Source organism: Podarcis liolepis (assembly GCF_965112155.1).
Source record: "Podarcis liolepis genome assembly, chromosome: 14".
NCBI lineage: Eukaryota > Metazoa > Chordata > Lepidosauria > Squamata > Lacertidae > Podarcis > Podarcis liolepis.
Genome location: NC_139569.1, coordinates 50,854,175 through 50,874,478, shown reverse-complemented (window position 1 = coordinate 50,874,478; position 20,304 = coordinate 50,854,175). Strand labels below are relative to the sequence as shown.

The window sequence follows — 20,304 nt, the reverse complement described above, 5'->3', positions numbered from 1 at the left end:
GCATTTGTATCCTACCTTTTTCTCCAAGGAGCTCAAGGTGGAGCATATGGTTCGCCCCTCCTCATTTAATCCCCACAACATTTAATCCCCTGTGAGGTAGGTCAGGCTAAGAGGCAGTGATTGGCCCAAGAGGGCACCCAGGGAACTGCAAGGCTGAGCAGGGATTCAAACACTGGTCTCCCATGCGGCACGCAGCCTCCTTCTGGGCTGTGGCTGCCTGAAGGTTCCTCCTGGAGGTGCCCTGCTCTAGGGCTAAGCCCTTCTCTTGAGGTTTGTGTGTAACGTGGATGTCACTATGACCCCTTACATCTACACATCTGTACAAACTCCTCCTCCTTTAAAAACAGAAAGAAAACATACCTTTTTCAGACATGTTCTGACCAGATGCTAGGTTTTCCATTAACACTTCCTTTTGGAGTGGACACAGTTCAAAAGAGTGGCATTTGTTTCTTTATTTAATATAATTTACGCGCTGCTTGATTGTCAACAAACCTCAAAACAGTTTACAAAAAAGATAAAACAATAAAATGATCAGTAATAAAATTAAAAGTAAAATTAACAATAATTTAAGCCATACCAAAAGTTAAAATAACAATAGACTAAAACCAAATGAGAACTTGCATCAAGTTTCCATGCATCTGGATAGGCTTGCCTAAACAAAAATGTTTTCAGCCGGAGCGGAAAAGAGCACAGTGAAGGCAGGTACCAATAGGCAGGGAGTACCAAAGTGTTCTCCTGCCAACCTAGCAGTTTGAAAGCATGTCAAAGTGCAAGTAGATAAATAGGTACCGCTCCAACGGGAAGGTAAACGGTGTTTCCGTGTGCTGCTCTGGTTTGCCAGAAGCGGCTTAGTCCTGCTGGCCACATGACCCGGAAGCTGTACGCCGGCTCCCTCGGCCAATAAAGCGAGATGAGCGCCGCAACCCCAGAGTCGGCCACGACTGGACCTAATGGTCAGGGGTCCCTTTACTAGAGTATAGTTTACTAGAGTTTACTAGAGTATACCTTTACTAGAGTATAGTTTGTGAAACATCTCGTACAAAATTCTCCCAATATACACATTTTCGTATGCAATTTTTGGTATGCAATTCTGCCTAACACTAATATGTATGTTACATATGCATTTTGAGGCACACTTTGCCTAACTCTATGCACCTGCTTAGTACCAATAGGCAGGGAGTACCAGAGTGTTGGTGCTGCCACACTAAAAGATCAAATTCTTACATGTACAGAATGTGGCGTCTGTAATACTGCCAATTTCACCAGTCTAGGCGGTTGAGTAGGCCCATACAGGGTAAAATGAACTGTCAGATAATCTGGTCCCAAATTGTTCAGGGCTTCATATAGTAACACTTGGCCCAGCAGCAAATCAGCAACCATTGCAGATCTCTAAGCACAGGTGTCATATGCTGACAAGGTCTTCCTCCTGCCAGCAATTGCGCTGCAGCATTCTGAACTACGGTAACTGCAGCTAATGGATGCCCAATTCACCACCTCCCTTCCCATCCCCTTGTTATTAATCCCATAGCTGTACCAGGCTAGCTTCTGAGAAAGAATGGGTGGGGCGGGTGGTGGTGGTAGCGAGCCGTTACCTGCTGAGGTTCCAGGAACTGCCTAGCAGACACAGATCTCCGTGGGAAGCTGGCACACCTTTTTGCACCACCAAACCTGCACATACAGCCAGGATTAATAGGAGTATTTGTTATTTAGGACCATGATGACAATGAACAATGAGGATCCATGTTTAGAAAGCCACCCAAGGGTGCCAGGGAGCCAGAGACGCGTGGCTGGCTGGTAGGAGTGAAAGCTGTGGACTGTGAGAAGTTGCAATCCAAGCCAAGGTGGGGCTGCTTTTCAGTCCACTTTGAAGCTGCTTCCTCCAAATGGACTTTATTGGACCACTTGATCAGCTGATTGGTGGTCACAGCAGCCTCCTTTGAACTTTGACAGGTGTCGATCACTTTTGAAGGGATTGAGAAGTGAGTAGCCACACTCACCAGTCAGAGCTGATCTGGCTCACTGGCCCAAGGAGCCATGGATAAAAATGGACTGCGAATGCACTGGTCTTCAGCTGGTGGGTTGGGACTCAGCCTGATGCAAGGTGGCTCACAGCAGGAGCACAGCCACCATGCAAATGTCTGGCAAGATAAGAATAAATTGTTCCCCAAATGCATGTTTGTGCTGAAAAGTGGGTCCTGGGCCTGGAAAGGGTGAAGACACCTGCATTAATGGAACTCTTCAATGATCTAGAGAACAAGTTAAAAAGCTGGATAAATGGATCTTTTTACCATGAGTGTGGCTGTTTCTTAGAATTGTTTTAGTCTTGTTTTAAATTCATTTGGGTTTGTTTGTTTGTTTGTTTGTTTGTTTGTTTGTTTTGTTTATAACAGTTTTTAATATTATGTGTCAGTCTCATTGAGGAGCCTGTTTGGAAGGTGATGAATAAATCAACGATGATTAAAAAAAAGAAACAAAAAGCTGTGAACCCTTGAAGTGTGAATATTCACCATGTATTTGGGATCACAGCACTCTCGTACCAAAGGGCTTTTGTGTTTGGTTAAATGGGGATTCTTATTTCTAAAGCAAGAGCATGCAGGAAGTAGAAAATAGCAGTGAGGAGGTTACTGGGAGGCTTATCAGGTTGGATCATAATGTACTCGTTAAGATAGGGTATCTAAGAAGCCCAGTAAGTGAAGAAATACTCTCCTCCGCACCCCATGTGCCAATAATGAATCACTTATTCCTTGCTTATATAGCATGAGTCACACAGCTGTGTGTCCAAATTCTTCTAGTAAATGGCACATTGGTGGAAACAGGATGCCTTTCCTTCCTTCATATGAAGACTGTATGCACACCTGCAGCACGCAAAGGGAATCCTGGTGTGGTAACAGAATGAAAGTTAGAAGAACCTTACCAAGCCCAGCCTAGCATCCAAGTTGCACATATTGTACAGTACAGTGGCATCTTATGCAGGGGTTCAGTTCCACGAAGACACATATATTCAAACCCTTGGAACCACCCACACATAAAACATCTTTCGGATTCTGGAGCCAGTGCACAGAGCAGGCCTTGCCCAGTAAGCAAGGTGGAGAGCTTTGAAGGCCCACTCAGCACACAGACTCTGGGGTGTTCTCATAAGATCTTGTGAGAGCTTGCAGGGCCATCTAGGTTCCATGAGATCTTGCATAACCATCTCCCAGGGTTCCAGCTGGAATGTATGCAGTGGAGGACGATCAAGATGCTAAAGGGTTTGGAAAGCAAGCCTCATGAGGAGCAGTTGAGGGAGTCGGCTAGAAGAGAAGACTGAGAGGTGATAGGATAGCCATCTTCAAATATCTGAAAGGCTGCCACATGCTCCATCTGGTAGAACCCCAATCAATGGATTCAAAGGTCAAGAAAGGAGATTCAGACTAAACACGAGGAAGAACATTAGGAGCTGTTCAACAATGGCATGGACTACATGGAAAGGTGGTGGACTCTTTCATTTGATGTTTTTAAGCATGGGCCACCTGTCAACGATTCTTTAGCCGTGATTCCTGCATTGCAAGGGGTTGAACTAGATGATCACTGGAGTCTTTTCCTATTCTACAGTTGTATGATTCTTTGAGCAGCAGGGTCTTCTGGCAACCTTTGGTTGTTCTTTGGTCTTGACTCCTGGCTTGCCTCATGGTTCTGTTCTGTGGCTCCCAGCTCACCCCAGAGTGCTGCTCAATGCCCTGCCTACAGGCATTTACTGGTATGGGTGGATATTTCTTTGTCAGTTTCTGCTATATAATCCTCAAAGTTACTGTACCACAACCATAAAAGCACAGTAACATCATGAAGCACTCATAGTGCTGGATATAAAGACATCAGAGCAAATAACCCACAGTTATAGTCTGCAATAAATACCAGTCTAAGTCCAGTTGGACAGAGACAAAAACCTGCCACGTCTTTCCTTGCTGTTGGAAATGAATAGAGGGAGGAGGAACATGGTTTTTATATATTTATTTGGTGGTTTATAAGCCATACTTCAGGACACTACACCTAGAGTGTGATGCAGTTTGAAACAAATGCAATAAAACTCTACAAGGAAAATAAAAGAAGTTAACAACAGATGGGACCAGCAACAAACTGTTGCAGTGTGGAGTGTTTCTGCTCAGGTTGTGTGATGGCCTGGGATTCCGATTCGGAGGATGAAACAGAGGAATCCCAGCCTGCACAAGAGTCCCCGCCTCCAGGGCCGGCTGAACTGGGGCAAGGCCTAGATGCTGAAGAACCTGCACCTGTGGCAGTGCATCAGGAGCTGGCCCCAGGTGAAACCCTTCTGGCCCCAGAGAGGCTTGACGACTCAGTGGCCACAGGTGAGCCTCCTCCAGGGCCCAGTAACCCTTCGGCCTCTCCTGATCTGCAGAGGCTTAGGGCAGAGAGGCGAAGGGAACTGGTTGCCCCCAGGAGGAGTGCTCGCCTTAAGGCCAGAGGAGGCGGGGCTCCTGGGGGCCGGGACCGCCCCTGGCCTTAGAAGAGGATAAAAGCCCAGTCAGCCCGGCCCCAGGTTGCGGGAGCAACGTCGTTGTTGGCTTCGGACCTTCCTGTGTTCCTGATCCCTGCTCGGCCTCCTGTTCCTGACTATCCGGTACTCCTGTTCCCTGCTCGGCTTCCTGTTCCTGACTATCCGGTACTCCTGTTCCCTGCTCGGCCTCCTGTTCCCGACCATCCTGTGTTCCTGTTCCCTGCACAGCCTCCTGTTCCAGCGTACCTGTTCCCCGCCCGGCTCTCTGCCTCGGACCTTGCCCCTCTTCGTGTGGACTCTGCTACACCCAAGGTACCTTACCCCCGGGACCAGCACAGTTTGCTCCCGCCACACCCGCACTCCCCCTTCGTAGGGGTGCGTTCGGGAAGAGCCAGAGGCCATGGCTGAACAGGCGGCTGCACTGGTGGCTTTGGCCCAGGAGAACCAGGCCTTGACTCACACCGTGCAGCAGCTCAGCGACGCGGTTGTGGCACTTCAGCAATGCTTGGAAGCCCTACCGGCTCCTGGGGCCGACGCCCCGGCTCCGGGCAAGTACCCAGTGGCTTTGCCTGAGAAATTTGATGGAGCCCCGGCCAGCTTTCCCATGTTCCTGGCCCAGGCCAAACTGTATATTCAGGGGCGAGCCCGGAACTTTCCTGACGACCGCACCAAGGTGCACTTTTTGATTAGTTTGTTAAAGGATCAGGCGGCCAAGTGGGCGTTGCCGCTACTCAGGCAAGACTCCCCCTTGCTGGCAGACTATACGGGGTTTTGCAATCGTTTGGAGGCCGCGTTCGGCAACCCCCAGAAAGAGAGTAAAGCCAACCGGGCGATTCGGCGTTTGAAACAGGGCAAGTCCACGGTGGCCACATATACCACGGAGTTTCGGCTGTTGGCACAGGACTTGACCTGGAATGACTCGGCACTGCGGGACCAGTATCTCGAAGGGCTTTCGGACGAGGTACTGGACCAGTTGGCCACAATGGAACGCCCCACCACGCTGGACACTCTCATTCAACGGAGTCTACAAATAGACGACCGGTTGGAGGATCGTCGTCAGGCCCGGGGTCACCGACACTCCCAGTTCACGGCACCAGCTTTTTCCGGCAGCCCCACGGTCACAACTGATTTAACGGAGGAGCCTATGCAGCTCGGGGCAGTGCGGCCACGCCTTTCCCCCGCAGAGAAGGCGCGGCGTCGGGAGGGAAATCTCTGTCTTTACTGTGGCGGAAGTGGACACTTCGCTCGGTCCTGCCCTGAGAAACGCCAGCCGCAGGGAAACCGCCAACCCCAGTAGCTGATGGCCCTAGCTACCGGGGGTCCCAAACCGTACAGAATGGGCCCGCACCAATGGACTTGCAACATCTTATGGTTTCGGTACGTTTATACCCTCCAGGGGGGCCCTGGATCCTCACCCATGCTTTGGTAGATTCAGGGGCAACCCGCTCCTATATGGACGCTGCTTTTGCCACCCATCATCAGGTGCCACTTCGGAACAAGCCAGTACCGATCCAGGTGGAAGCGATTGACGGACGACTTCTGCGTTCAGGTGCTGTTACTCAGGAGACCCAGCCCCTGGTCCTGTGTTTCCAGCAGCACCGGGAGTTGCGAACTTTGGACATTGCTTCTATGCCCCGCTTCCCCCTGGTGCTCGGGATGGACTGGCTGGAAGCCCACAACGTTCAGATTGACTGGGTCAAACGGACCGTGCACTTCCCAGACCCATGTTCCCATGCTCAATCCGGAACGCTGGCGGCCGCGCCCTCAGAGGAGGCAGCACCCACGCTCCCAGCAGTGTACCAGGACTACCAGGACGTGTTCGAGGAACGGGGGGCAGACCAGCTGCCGCCGCATCGGCCTTTTGACTGCGGCATAGACCTCCAACCCGGAGCGCCTTTACCAGTGAGTCGCTTATATTCCCTAACAGAGCCAGAGCGCGAGGCTTTGCAGGACTTCTTGCGCAAGAACCTGGAGCGTGGGTTCATTAGGCCTTCCACCTTGCCTACCGCGGCACCAGTGCTTTTCGTTAAGAAGAAATGTGGGGAACTCCGCCCTTGCCATGATTACCGAGCCCTGAACAAAATTACCGTCCCAGACCGGTACCCCTTACCCCTTATCTCGGAGCTGCTGGAGCGGGTGCAAGGGGCACAGGTGTTCACCAAGCTGGACCTCCGAGGGGCCTACAACTTGATTCGGATCCGAGCCGGGGATGAGTGGAAGACAGCGTTTGGGACCCGGTACGGGCAGTTCGAATATTTGGTTATGCCTTTCGGTTTGTGCAACGCGCCTGCTGTGTTCCAACGCTACATCAACCACGTGTTTCAGGACTTGTTAGACAAGTACGTGGTGGTGTATTTGGATGACATACTGATTTACTCCCGTGACCCGGCTCACCATGAGGGACATGTCCGGACCGTGCTGCAGCGCTTGCGTGAGCACCGTTTGTACGCAAAGCTCAGCAAGTGCGAGTTCCATCAGCGGACTGTGGACTTCCTTGGTCACCGGCTCTCTCCAGATGGGGTGCAAATGGACCCGGGGAAGGTGACAGCGGTTCGAGAATGGGCGGCACCCCGGAACCGCAAGGACCTACAGCGTTTCCTGGGGTTCGCCAATTACTACCGGACCTTCATCGCTGATTATGCTCATCGCACCACCCCGTTGACCCGGCTACTGCGCCCAAAGACGCCGTTTTCCTGGGACAAGGAGGCAGAGGAGGCGTTTCAGGGGTTGAAGGCCTGTTTCCAGAGGGCACCAATCTTACAACATCCTGACCCCTCTCGACCTTTTGTGGTGGAGACCGACGCCTCCAGTACGGCTCTCGGTGCCGTCTTGTCTCAACAGATTGGGCCTGAAGCGCCACTCTTACCCTGTGCCTTCTATTCCCGCCAGCTCCTACCAGCGGAGCGTAACTATACTGTGTGGGAGCGGGAACTACTGGCCATCAAGGTAGCCTTTGAGGTCTGGCGCCACCATCTTGAGGGGGCACGACATCCGGTGGAGGTGAGAACCGACCACCGGAACCTGGAGTACCTCCAAACCACCCGCAAGCTGAATCAAAGACAGATCCGGTGGGCGTTGTTCTTTTCCCGGTTCCAGTTCCGGATCCGCTACATCCCTAGCTCTCAGAATCAGAAGGCGGATGCCCTGTCCCGGAAACCTGAAGACAACGCAGACACGGTACAGCAAGCAGAACCCACCACGATCCTACCTCCGGCTGCATTCCTGGCCACCCAGGAGGCGCAGCCACGGCAGGTTCGGGTGCGGGAACAGCAGCGGGTCGACGCTTGGGCCCAGGATCGGCTCCGGGAGCTGGCTGAAGGGTCCAGCCCACAGTATCCGGGACTGGTCCTGCATCAGGGCCTTCTGCTGCATCACGGTCGTCTGTACATCCCGCCAGGGCCACTACGGCTGGAGGTTCTCCGGATGGCCCATGATGCCCCAGCAGCGGGGCACTTTGGACGGTATCGGACCACCCATCTGGTCAGTCGAGAGTTTTGGTGGCCCCGCCTGAAGGCTGACGTGGCTCGCTACGTTGCTGGTTGTGATGTCTGCCGGCGCGCCAAGGGACCTACCGGGCGACCCCCCGGCCTACTTCAGCCATTGCCAGTTCCACCGCGTCCTTGGCACACGGTTTCGTTGGACTTTATAGTGGACTTACCCTCGTCTCGTGGCTGTACCTGCCTTCTGGTTTTCTCCGACCATTTCACCAAGATGGTGCACTGCGCTCCCTGTCCATCTGTACCCACAGCCAAGGAAACTGCTCAGCTGTACCTTCAGCATGTCTTCCGCTTGCATGGCCTACCTGAGCGTGTGGTGTCCGACCGGGGCGTTCAGTTCACATCCCGGTTCTGGCGAGCATTACACCAGACCCTCGGGACAGAGGTCTGCCTCTCGTCAGCCTACCACCCACAGACCGATGGCCAGACGGAACGGGCGAACACGGTGCTGGAGCAGTACCTCCGGTGTTACTGCAGCTACCAGCAGGATGACTGGGTCGACCACCTGGCATTGGCAGAGTTCGCCTATAACAACGCGGTGAATGCGTCCACCCAGCAGACCCCGTTCCAGGCCAGTTATGGTTATCATCCACGGCTGTTTCCAGAGGTGCTGCCGGCATCCGCGGTCCCGGCGGTGACGGAGTGGCTTCAAGAGCTCCAGTCCCAGCAACAGCTTTTGGTGGAGCAACTGCACCAGGCCAAGGAAGCGTACAAAGCCCAGGCCGACCGCCACCGCCAGGTGGGGCCGGAACTTCGCGTCGGTGACCTGGTTTGGCTCTCCACTCGCCACCTCCACCCCTCTCGACCTTCGCGGAAGTTGGACGCCCGCTTCACCGGCCCGTTCCCTATCGTAGACCAAGTCTCTCCTGTGGCATTTCGTCTCCGGTTACCCGCAACCCTGAAGGTTCACCCGGTCTTCCACAGGTCCCTTTTGAGTCCGGTGGCCCCACCCGACGAGTTCCAACCGAACCGTCCCCGACCGCAGCCAGTGTTGGTTCGGGGAGAGCCTGAGTACGAGGTGGAACGCATCCTGGACTCCCGATACCGCAGGGGAAAGCTGCAGTATCTCATTGACTGGAAGGGGTACGGACCGGAGGACCGTTCCTGGGAACCAGCGGCCAACGTCCACGCACCTGCCTGCCTCCAAGAGTTCCATGCGACGTACCCCGGCAAGCCGGGTCCGGACCCTCGGTTGAGGGGGGGGCCTGGGAGGGGGGATGGTGTGATGGCCTGGGATTCCGATTCGGAGGATGAAACAGAGGAATCCCAGCCTGCACAAGAGTCCCCACCTCCAGGGCCGGCTGAACTGGGGCAAGGCCTAGATGCTGAAGAACCTGCACCTGTGGCAGTGCATCAGGAGCTGGCCCCAGGTGAAACCCTTCTGGCCCCAGAGAGGCTTGACGACTCAGTGGCCACAGGTGAGCCTCCTCCAGGGCCCAGTAACCCTTCGGCCTCTCCTGATCTGCAGAGGCTTAGGGCAGAGAGGCGAAGGGAACTGGTTGCCCCCAGGAGGAGTGCTCGCCTTAAGGCCAGAGGAGGCGGGGCTCCTGGGGGCCGGGACCGCCCCTGGCCTTAGAAGAGGATAAAAGCCCAGTCAGCCCGGCCCCAGGTTGCGGGAGCAACGTCGTTGTTGGCTTCGGACCTTCCTGTGTTCCTGATCCCTGCTCGGCCTCCTGTTCCTGACTATCCGGTACTCCTGTTCCCTGCTCGGCTTCCTGTTCCTGACTATCCGGTACTCCTGTTCCCTGCTCGGCCTCCTGTTCCCGACCATCCTGTGTTCCTGTTCCCTGCACAGCCTCCTGTTCCAGCGTACCTGTTCCCCGCCCGGCTCTCTGCCTCGGACCTTGCCCCTCTTCGTGTGGACTCTGCTACACCCAAGGTACCTTACCCCCGGGACCAGCACAGGTTGTTTGCCAGCCAGTCATGCTGTCACCCAGGACACTCCATTCCATCCAATCAGGATTCCTTGCCCATTGATCCATACTCAACCCTCATTAGGCTGCTTTTGAGTCCACACAACCCCAATTTCTAAAGACATTTCCCCCCTGAAGCATAGTAGTGACCAGGACACCAAGCCAGAAACTACAGTCTCAACCAGCAAAAAAAAAAGGGGGGGGCAGACTTGGTTCCTGGCTCAATGGCAGTGATTGGGGACCACTAGCTAGCTGGAGCTGGCTGAACTAGATCTCAGAGTGCCAAGGCCCATGGAACCAGAGCCAGGATAATCATGGGTGCCTACCCCTGGGTTGAGGTATGGAGTGTCTCACCAGTGCAATGGTGCAGGGAGCACTCCAGGTAGAAGTCCATGGAGAAAAGAAATTTACATTCCCCTCAGTCTAGAGGATCAAGTCTTTTAAGACACTCTAGTTCGCAAAGGAGGGCAGAGCCTAGGAGGAAGGCAAACTGGACGCAGAGGTTCAGAAGGCCTGGTTCATTTCTGACCTGCATCAGAGCAAGCGGCTCATTAGGAGCTCTCCTTGGTGCTGAGACAACTGGCCTGGCTTGCCCTGTGGGTTCCTTCATGGCACCAAAGCAAGGCATTGTAGTAATTTTGGAAACTACCATTCTGGTTACATAATCAATGACACTCCCAACCTGAGCACCAAAAGGAAAAAATGAACCATAACGCTGACACAAAAATCACAGAAGCAGCATCCATAAAATAGGTTGGCAAAATCCAGCAGAAGGCAATCCTAAAAATAGAACTAAGGCCAGATATAAAGCATGCTGGATAGACACCTGAGCTAAAGAAAAAAGGCCTTTGCCTGATGCTGAAAAGACATCAAGACCTGCTGGATGAGGGGCTCTGAGAACATAAGAAGAACCTGCAGGATCAGGCCAATGGCCTATCTCATCCAGCAACCTGTTCTCGCAGTGGCCAACTAGAAAAAGCACATAGTGCTGAAAGAAGAAGAGTTTGGATTTGATATCCTGCCTTTCACTCCCCTTCAGGAGTCTCACATTCTCCTTTCCCTTCCTCCCCCACAACACACACTCTGTGAGGTGAGTGGGGCTGAGAGACTTCAGAGAAGTGTGACTGGCCCAAGGTCACCCAGCAGCTGCAGGTGGAGGAGCGGAGACGCGAACCCGGTTCCCCAGATTACAAGACTACCGCTCTTAACCACTACACCACACTGGCTCCTTCCCACTTCCTCTTTCAGCTCTATGTCCTTTTCAAGGAAGAAAATGGTAACCTCCTTTACTACCTTGCAACCAGGGGAAGGGAGGGACTCGGACGATTTGTGGCTGCCCAGGGAAGGCACAGAGGGTGCCATTGTGCTTGTGGTTTCCATGCTAGCAACCCCAGATTTAACTCCTCCTGAAAGGAGTGGATGTCAACAAAAAGCCTTCCCAAACTGAATGGGCAGGAATGTGTTGAAGAAGACACTCCTTGAAGTATGCGGAAGCAGTTAAAAAAAGAGCAATGCCTTTAGATTTGCTAAACCAACTTCTTTTCTATGTTCTTGGAGTGCCCTTGTTGTCATGTATCATAAACCTTTTATTTATTACCTTTGTTAGTCATTTCATCTTGTCCAAGGCAATCCAAAGGGACAGGCAGACAGGCAGGCAGACAGACAGACAATAAAACCCACATAGAGACAGTCAACCCAAGAGGAAAGAAAAATACACCAAAAAAATTCCCACCCACTTCTAAAAGGCCACAGATGGTTAAAGGCCAAAGGCTTGGATATAAAGGAAAGTTTTTGCCTGGCGCCTAAAGATATGTAGTGAAGGTGCCAGGCAAGCCTCCCTGGGGAGAGCATTCCACAAGTGGGGAGCCACTGCAGAAAAGGCCCGGTTCTCATCTGCCACCTCCAGACCTCGCATGGAGGAGGCGCATGAAGAAGGGCCTCAGATGATGATCTCAGGGTCTGAGTCAGTTCATATGGGGAGAGGAGGTCCTTCTTAGTACTACTTTAGAAGTACTTAATTGCACTTTGGTGCTGTTAACTTATTCTGTTAATGCTCAATAGGGCTTTTATTAATCCACCCCAAATCATTTTTTGTGTTTAATCAATGCTAGATGTTCCCTGCTGGAACTTAATGTTGTAAAGAATGCATTTTAAAAGAAACAAATAATGTACATGGGGAAAGAAGCTGATTTCGATCACTTGTACATATTTGGTAATTCATTAACAGAAGAAACAAGCCGCCTCATTAAACACGGCTTCTCATGTTCCCCTGTGTGGAATTTTACTTGGAGTTCAGCTGTTGGCCCAGAGCAGGTGAGCAACTACAGCAGCAGAGCAGAGCTGGTGGGGTGGGGCAAAGCTACAGAGCCCGTGCCTGGCGCTGGGACAGGGCAGGGCTGGGTGGATGCCTCAAGGGAAGGGCCAGGTCTGCTGGGGCACCACAGGTATAGCTTTGAATCTGCAAGAGGATGGCTCTGAGGTGCTACCCTTCTTTGGGGGTTTTTAAACAGAACTTAGATGGCCATCTGTCATGGACTCTTTAGCTGCGATTCCTGCCCTGCAGGGGGTTGGACTAGATGACCCTTAGGTTCCCTTCCAACTCTACGATTCTATGATTCTACCCTCGCCACACTGGCCCCATCTGTGGCTGCATACTTGTATGCATCTTCAAAAAGCGACTTGCATGGCTTTAAAAGAGGATTAGGCAATTTCATGGAAGAAAGGGTTATCGCGACTGGACTTAACTGTCAGGGGTCCTTTAGGGCTCTGCTCTGCCTCCACAGCCAGAGGCTTCGATGCTTCTGAATGCCACTTCTGGAAACTACAGAAGCAGAGCGTGCTCTTGTACTGAGTCCTGCTTGCAGATTTCCCACAGGTATCTGGTCGGCCACTGTGAGACCAGGATGCAAGGCTAGATGGGCCTTGGCCTGATCCTGCAGGTTCTTCCGATGTTCTTAAGGTTGACCATATGGACAATCTTAACCCAACAGGAAGGTGAGAGCAGGCAAAGCCTGTTGCCAACAATATTTCCTGAAGAGCAAATCTGAAAAGACTGCTGAAAGAAGGAGCAGGAGGCCTTTCAACAGTGATGAAAGTGATGCAAAAACTACTCTCTCCTTTTAACTCCATTTTAATTATGGTGACTTTTCACACTGCTCCTTAATTTTCTATGGAATCATCATCATCTAACAGACGGAAGTAATGTGGTCCGTTCCTCACAAGATCAACATAGATCACCCAATCAAGGTCTTCATTTTCTCAAACTCAACTTCATTAATCTCAAACTCAAAAGTAGATGCATTTAAATTACTGCTTCCATTCAAGCTCTGTTTCTTTCTTTTCCAGTTAAAATTCTTTTCTGGTGTTTCATTTCTCCTCACAGCAGATTTGTGGTTTTACTAAAGTTAATAATGTTTTTTAGATTGTAGAATCAGTTTCTGTTCAGTTAAAGCAGTTCCACTGTGATTCCTACTGGCCTTTTGCCTCAAAAGTGTATCATTATTATCTTCCAATACAGTGTTATCCAAAATGGGTGATTCTGCCCCCTGGGGGTGCTGAAATGATCTAGGGGGGCAGTAGTAGCCTCTGGTGCAATTGGGGGGGGTGTTGAATAAAAATAAGGGGGTGGTGGAAGTATAAAGAAGAGAATTTTGAAAAATTGTACATGTTTCATCTATTATGTAATGACATTTAAAAGGTAAAGGTAAAGAACCCCTGGACAATGAAATCCAGTCAAAGGAGACTATGGGGTTGTGGTGCTCATCTCGCTTTCAGGCCAAAGGAACCAGTGTTTGTCCACAGACAGCTTTCCAGGTCATGTGGCCAGCAGAACTAAACCGCTTCTGGCGCAACGGAAAACTGTGATGGAAGCGAGAGCACATGGAAACACCCTTTACCTTCCTGCCGCAGCAGTACCTATTTATCTACTTGCACTGGTGTGCTTTTGAACTGCTAAGTTGGCAGGTACTGGGACAGAGCAACTGGAGCTCACCTCGTTGCACAGATTTGAACCACTGACCTTCTGATCGGCAAGCCCAAGAGGCTCAGTGGTTTAGACCACAGCGCCACCCACGTCCCTAAATGACACTTGCCACCAGGTTGGGTGCCGATGCGGGACAGCGACAACACCTCTCCTGGATCCAGCAGTCGTGCTGGAGGCAAAGGGTTTTCCTGGGCTTGGGTGAACTCTTTTCAGCTTCACCCAGGCCCGGAAAGTGGATCGCAGCTTGTCTGCCTATTTGGCTAATGGCAGGCAGGCTACGGTGCCAATCCCACCCCTTCACTTATTTATTTTTATTGATTGATTGAAGATATACTGCCGTATACCCGGAGGCTTAAAGGAGGTAGGTTTCCAGGGGACAGCAAGTAATTTTTTTCCTGAAAAGGGGGCAGTAGGCCAAATAAGTTTGGGAGCCTCTGCTAAAATATATAGTTTGGGTAGGGATCAAACCCTTACCATAGCTAAGATCTGTCAGCAATGTTTAGTCAGATAATTTACTATCCTTTTGACTGCACTACCATGGACTAGAGAGGAAGCAAATACGCTGGAATAAAAAGTCACAGTAAGGGAGAGTTGAATTGCATTGGGGGGTGGGGGTGAATGGATCACAGGGTTGTCAAGAAAATGAAAGACTTCCTAGTTAATCAGTAAACCACCTCCCCTCCTCTCTCCAAGTTTTGCCAAAATAAAGCAAAAAAAAAACAAAATGCTGTCTCTTTTGTTACACTTTGACACTTGGCAGCTGTGGACATGGCCTGGCTTTTAATTCATCCATCCATCCATCCTTTCAAAGCATTTGTAACCCACTAGTATCATAGAACTATAGAGCTGGAAGGGACTTCAACGGTCATCTAGTCCAACCCCCTGCAATGCAGGGATCTCAGCGAGGTCATACAGAACAGAACAGGTTGGTAGTGTCTGGCATTTCTTGGGAATTCTAAGAAACAAACAACAAAAAAGCAGTGCAGTTTTGAAATCAGGTTAAACTCAACCCAGTTTTGAAAGGTTCAGTCCACTATTTTAATTCAAAATGTCACCCAGTTGTATCCAAACTTAGATGAAACCTTGCTCTTAGGAAACCATCGGGCAAAATTTGGTTGTGATATCTTAAGAGGGGTCCAAAGGCATTGAGAAAAGGCAGATAAAAATATACTAACTATACTATACAAATACACTATATTATACAAATATCTTTATATTCAAAGTATGCAGTAGACTCTTCAGTCAGAAAGACGTTTGGAGCAGTTTTCCCTCAAGGGAAAAGGGCAGGTGTGGGAGAGGGAGAGGAAAACAAGCAAAAGTCCGGCCTCTGAGTCCTGCTTTTGGACCTCTCCTCAGGCCAAGCCCACTCCCCAAATGGCAGTTATCTCCCCAATCCACACCCATCACCAGCCCTCCTCAAGCGTGTTTGCCTGGCTGGAACATGTCCTTGAACCACAACCACACCTGTCCTTTGCCTGGATGGAGAATGGAGTTGTGTGTTTGTGTGCGTTCCCTTTGGTAGGAATGTAGCCTATATTACACAGGTAAGACAATGTCTCACTTGCCCCCCCCTTTTGCCTCTGCCCCCCCCCCGGCAAGTGGCCCCTGAAAGACTGTCCATGAGGCAATGCGGCCCTTGGGCTGGGAAATGTTTCCCACCCCATCTTGGAAATAACTGAAACTAAAAAGTCTGGGGAGATTTTTGAAAATGTAATGAATCACCTGATACGGAAAAGACACAGTGCAGGTGCCAGATGAGTCTTTCGGCAGTTCCACAATTGGAACCACGCCTCTCTCCTCCGCTCCACTGGATCCCGATAATCACAAATGCCACCTTTCACTTTATATTCTTCTTGGTACAGACAATATTTAGAATCCCAGATCTACCATGAAATCAAGTAACTTATTAAAGTTCACTGCTGCTCTAATGGAAAGTTAAGCCTCTTTTAAACCTCCCATACGTCCTGTTTTTCATTTTGCACTGGATTGCAACATCTCCAGGGGGGAAAGACTTTGCTGTGAAACTAGCCTCTTCCCTCCCTCCCTGGGTGACGCCTGACAGCTCATCTGAGCTCTCAGGTTACGTTTGGCAGCAGCACAGATATGAGGCAGGCTGGACTGAGGAAGCACTGCTTAGAGCACCTGTGGCTGCCAAGGTGATGTGGACGCTAAGAAGAAACCTTTGAGTAGGCTCAGGAGTTTACTGGCCTGGAAGACGGATTTTGGGCTGCACTATCAGGGTCCTTCTCTGCCCCCCAAAATGTACTGGTTGGAAAGAAAGTTCCTGGGTCGAATCTCACGCCTGCTGGTCCTTGGGAGCCTGATGCTGTTTGCCACTGGCCTTCTGAAATACTCCACTTGGCAGTGTGACTTCAGCCACTTGGGGAAAGACATCGCAGACCCTGGGATTCAGTTCTGCAAAGACAGGCTCTACCAGTCTGTGAGACTCGCTCCCAGGGGAAATATCAGCTGCTCACGGATCAGCAGAGGGGACCCCAAAGAGATCGAGAAGGCTATTCTGAGCAGGCTGCAACTCAAAAACAGAAGGGATCTCCTGGGAGAGAAAGAGTACCTGAACATGACTGAGGACTGTGGACTCTTCAAAGAAAGCCGGAGGTATATTGAGTTCCCACTGAGCAAAGAGGAGGAGGATTTCCCCATCGCTTACTCCATGGTGGTCCATGATCAGATTGAAATGTTTGAGAGACTGTTGAGGTCCATCTATGCCCCCCAGAATGTGTACTGTGTCCACGTTGACAGGAAGGCCCCAGAACCTTTCCAAGAGGCAGTGCGGGCCATTGCCTCCTGCTTTGGGAATGTCTTTGTGGCATCTAAGCTGGAGCGTGTTGTGTATGCTTCGTGGTCCAGGGTCCAAGCTGATTTGAACTGCATGGAAGACCTCCTTCAGAGCAAAGTACATTGGAAATACCTCCTGAACACCTGTGGGACAGACTTCCCCATCAAAACCAACGCAGAGATTGTCCATGCTCTAAAGCTTTTGAATGGGAAAAACAACATGGAGTCAGAGAAACCGTCAGAGAGCAAAAAGGGCCGGTGGAAGTACCGGCACAACGTGACCAATTCTGTGGTGAGAACCTCCACTGCAAAGAACCCCCCTCCACAAAGCTCCCCCATGTTCACTGGGAACGCATACATCGTGGTCACCAGAGAGTTTGTTCAACATCTTTTTGAAGATCCAATGGCAAAAGCACTGATAGAGTGGTCCAAAGATACTTACAGCCCAGACGAGCATTTGTGGGCCACTCTGCACCGGATGCCAGGAGTCCCAGGGTCAGTCCCCTTTAGTGCTAAATTTGACCTGACGGACATGAACGCCATTCCAAGGTTGGTGAAGTGGTCCTACAGTGAAGGAGACATCAGTAAGGGGGCCCCTTATCCTCCTTGCTCAGGCTCTTACCGGCGAGCAGTGTGTGTCTATGGGGCAGGCGACCTACACTGGATGATCACCCAGCACCACCTGTTTGCCAACAAGTTTGACCCCAGAGTTGATGACTATGCCTTACAGTGTTTAGAAGAGTACCTGCGCTACAAATTAATCTATGGGAAGCAGTTCTGAGTGAATGTCTATAAGGTTCCTCACCAAGAGGACAATTTAGAAACTTATGTTTTGAGGTCCTGGCACATTGATCTATCTAGCATGGTGGTCAACCCATTCCTAAAGTACTTAGCTAGCAGCCAGTAATCTCTTCACTGAGATCTCAGAGACATCCATTTGAGTGTTGCATAGGTCAAGGAAAGAAGGTGCCAGGAGGAGAAAGCTGCACGAGGTGGGGGGGTGGGGGGGGTGGAGATTTGTTAGTCACTCTCCCACCTTGTGCTGCTCCATTGCCTGGAGGAAAAATCTGATGCACAGCTTTGGTTACATTTACTTTTTTTCTTTAATGAGTGTGTATGAAGGAAGAAGTGAACAAATTGTTGTTTAGTCAAGTCTCTATTTCCTGTGTTCCTTTTCCTGTATGTAAAATGTGTGGGGATTGTAGTGACTGCACTGATGATGGGAAGGCTCTGATAGGCATAATATAGCAGGACTGGGTTAAAAATCATCTCATGGCTCAATCTGCTTTGAATGTTTCTTCAAATTGCACCTGAACTTTCTCCCTCAGCAAACCAAGGGATTATTTTTTCTCAACTTGAGTGGTAGAGTTTCAACAGCAGTTTTTTCCCCCCACACTACCTGTTTCCTGGTGAGATGAGAGCCCTTGAGATTTAGAATGGTTTTGTAATATGTTTCTGTAGAAATATACCAAGTTTCACAGGCATTGCTAGATTGTGATGTAGCACCTATTTCTTGGAGCTGCAACAACTCAGATGTCTGTCTCCTGCACTACTTGCAGCTCAGCTTTTAAACTTTGTTTGTTTTTTAGCTCATGTGCAAGTAAAGTATGTTTGGTAGTTAGCCATCAAAAGCCATCAACACATTTAAGGAAGCACCAGTGTGGTTGGATATTTAGCTATTAACTAAGCAAAGACCTAAGAAAAAAAACAAGTCTCCCATATCTAAAAAGGATGATGACAATGATAGATAGATAGATAGATAGATAGATAGATAGATAGATAGATAGATGATAGATGATAGATGATAGATGATAGATAGATAGATAGATAGATAGATAGAGTGGTACCTCAGGTTAAGTACTTAATTTGTTCCGGAGGTGCGTTCTTAACCTGAAACTGTTCTTAACCTGAAACACCACTTTAGCTAATGGGGCCTCCTGCTGCTGCTGCCGCGCCGCCTGAGCACGATTTCTGTTCTCATCCTGAAGCAAAGTTCTTAACCCGAGGTACTATTTCTGGGTTAGCGGAGTCTGTAACCTGAAGTGTATGTAACCTGAAGCGTATGTAACCCAAGGTACCACTGTAGATAGATAGATAGATGATAGATAGATAGATAGATGATAGATAGATAGATAGATAGATAGATAGATAGATAGAGATAGATAGATAGATAGATAGATAGATGATAGATGATAGATAAATATAGATAGATAGATAATACTACTTTAAACAGCTGTGGTTTTCCCCAAAGAATCCTGGGAACTGTAGTTTGCTGAGAGTTGCTAAGAGGCCCCATTTTCTTCTCACAAAGCTACTATACCCAGAGCTCCCCATGAAGTGGAGTTTATTATTAAACCACTCTGGGAACTGTAGTTCTGGGAGGGGAACAGGGGTCTCATAGCAACTCAACACCCTTAAAAAATTACAGCTCCCTGAATTCTTTGAGGGAAGCCATAACTGTTTAAGATGGCATCATATTGCTTTAAGTGCATAGTCTGCATGTGGCCTTATTAAAATTCATCTATAAATTGAGACTTCCCATGCTGGAATGTTGGGTAACAATCTTTTCTGATGTAGACAGAGGTTGGATCAGTGAAGGGACTGGAGGGCAGCAGAAAGATGTATCAGCAGAAAGTACTCAAAACCAGCTCAGTTGGTAGAGCATGAGACTCTCCATCTCAGGGTTCTGGGTTCAAAATCCATGTTGCGTGATAGATTTCTGGATAGCAGGGGGTTGGACTAAATGACCCTCATAGCGCCTTCCAGCTCTGCAATTCTATGATCCACACAAGTCTCCTGCATACTAACAAGGAAGACTTCAACCACGAATGCTGTCTCTCGTCATTTCATCTCCAGGCTGAATATAAGGCTGAAACAGCACCCATATTGGTTTGGGGCCTCGGGGAGGCAGTACCAGCCAAAGTTCGGTATGGTTGGCTGATGGCCCACACTTCCCTACTCCCATACCCTTCAACTTTTCTCAGATGAAAATAGGGACATTGTATTCAGTAGTAGTAGTAGTAGTAGTAACAGCAGCAGCAGCCACAACAACAACAACAATTTTATTATTTATACTCTGCCCACCTGACTCTGGGCGGCTTCCAACATATATAAAAACGTAATACAGTGGTGCCCCGCAAGACGAATGCCTCGCAAGACGGAAAACCCGCTAGACGAAAGGGTTTTCCGCTTTTGAGCTGCTTCGCAAGACGATTTCCCCTATGGGCTTGCTTTGCAAGACGAAAACGTCTTGCAAGTGTTCCGATTTTTTTCCGCTCCCCCCCCCTTTTCTAAGCCGCTAAGCCGCTAGTAGCCTTTTAGCTGCTAATCCGCTAATCCTTTACTAGCCGCTAAGCCTTTAATAGCCGCTAAACCTCTAATAGCACTAATCCACTAATCTGCTAATAGGGTTGCTTCGCAAAACGAAAAAACCGCTAGACGAAGAGACTCGCGGAACGGATTAATTTCATCTTGCGAGGCACCACTGTAATCATTAAACATATAAAAACCTCCCTATCCAGGGCTGCCTTCAGATGTCTTCTAAAGGTTGTCTAGTTACTCATCTCCTTGGCTCGAGGTTGCTTAACTCCATACCCTCCAACATTTCTCCAATGAAAATAGGGA

The 20,304-nt window shown here is 49.8% G+C and overlaps 1 protein-coding gene and 1 long non-coding RNA gene across 2 annotated transcripts in view; both read left to right on the top strand.

Moving 5' to 3' along the window:
- The window catches only part of LOC310693704, a 354,955-nt gene that overhangs the window by 163,341 nt on the left and 171,310 nt on the right, over positions 1-20,304 (top strand). The gene's annotated exons all lie outside the window — the stretch shown is intronic.
- GCNT3 (glucosaminyl (N-acetyl) transferase 3, mucin type) lies at positions 15,963-19,509 on the top strand. Its single transcript, XM_083475912.1, has one exon. It carries the CDS (start codon positions 16,145-16,147, stop codon positions 17,459-17,461), a length of 1,317 nt encoding a protein of 438 aa, XP_083332038.1. The 5' UTR covers positions 15,963-16,144; the 3' UTR covers positions 17,462-19,509.

Excerpts from the sequence above, each read along its gene's own strand:
- GCNT3 (XM_083475912.1), top strand. The coding sequence starts at position 16,145 with ATGTACTGGTTGGAAAGAAAGTTCCTGGGTCGAATCTCACGCCTGCTG.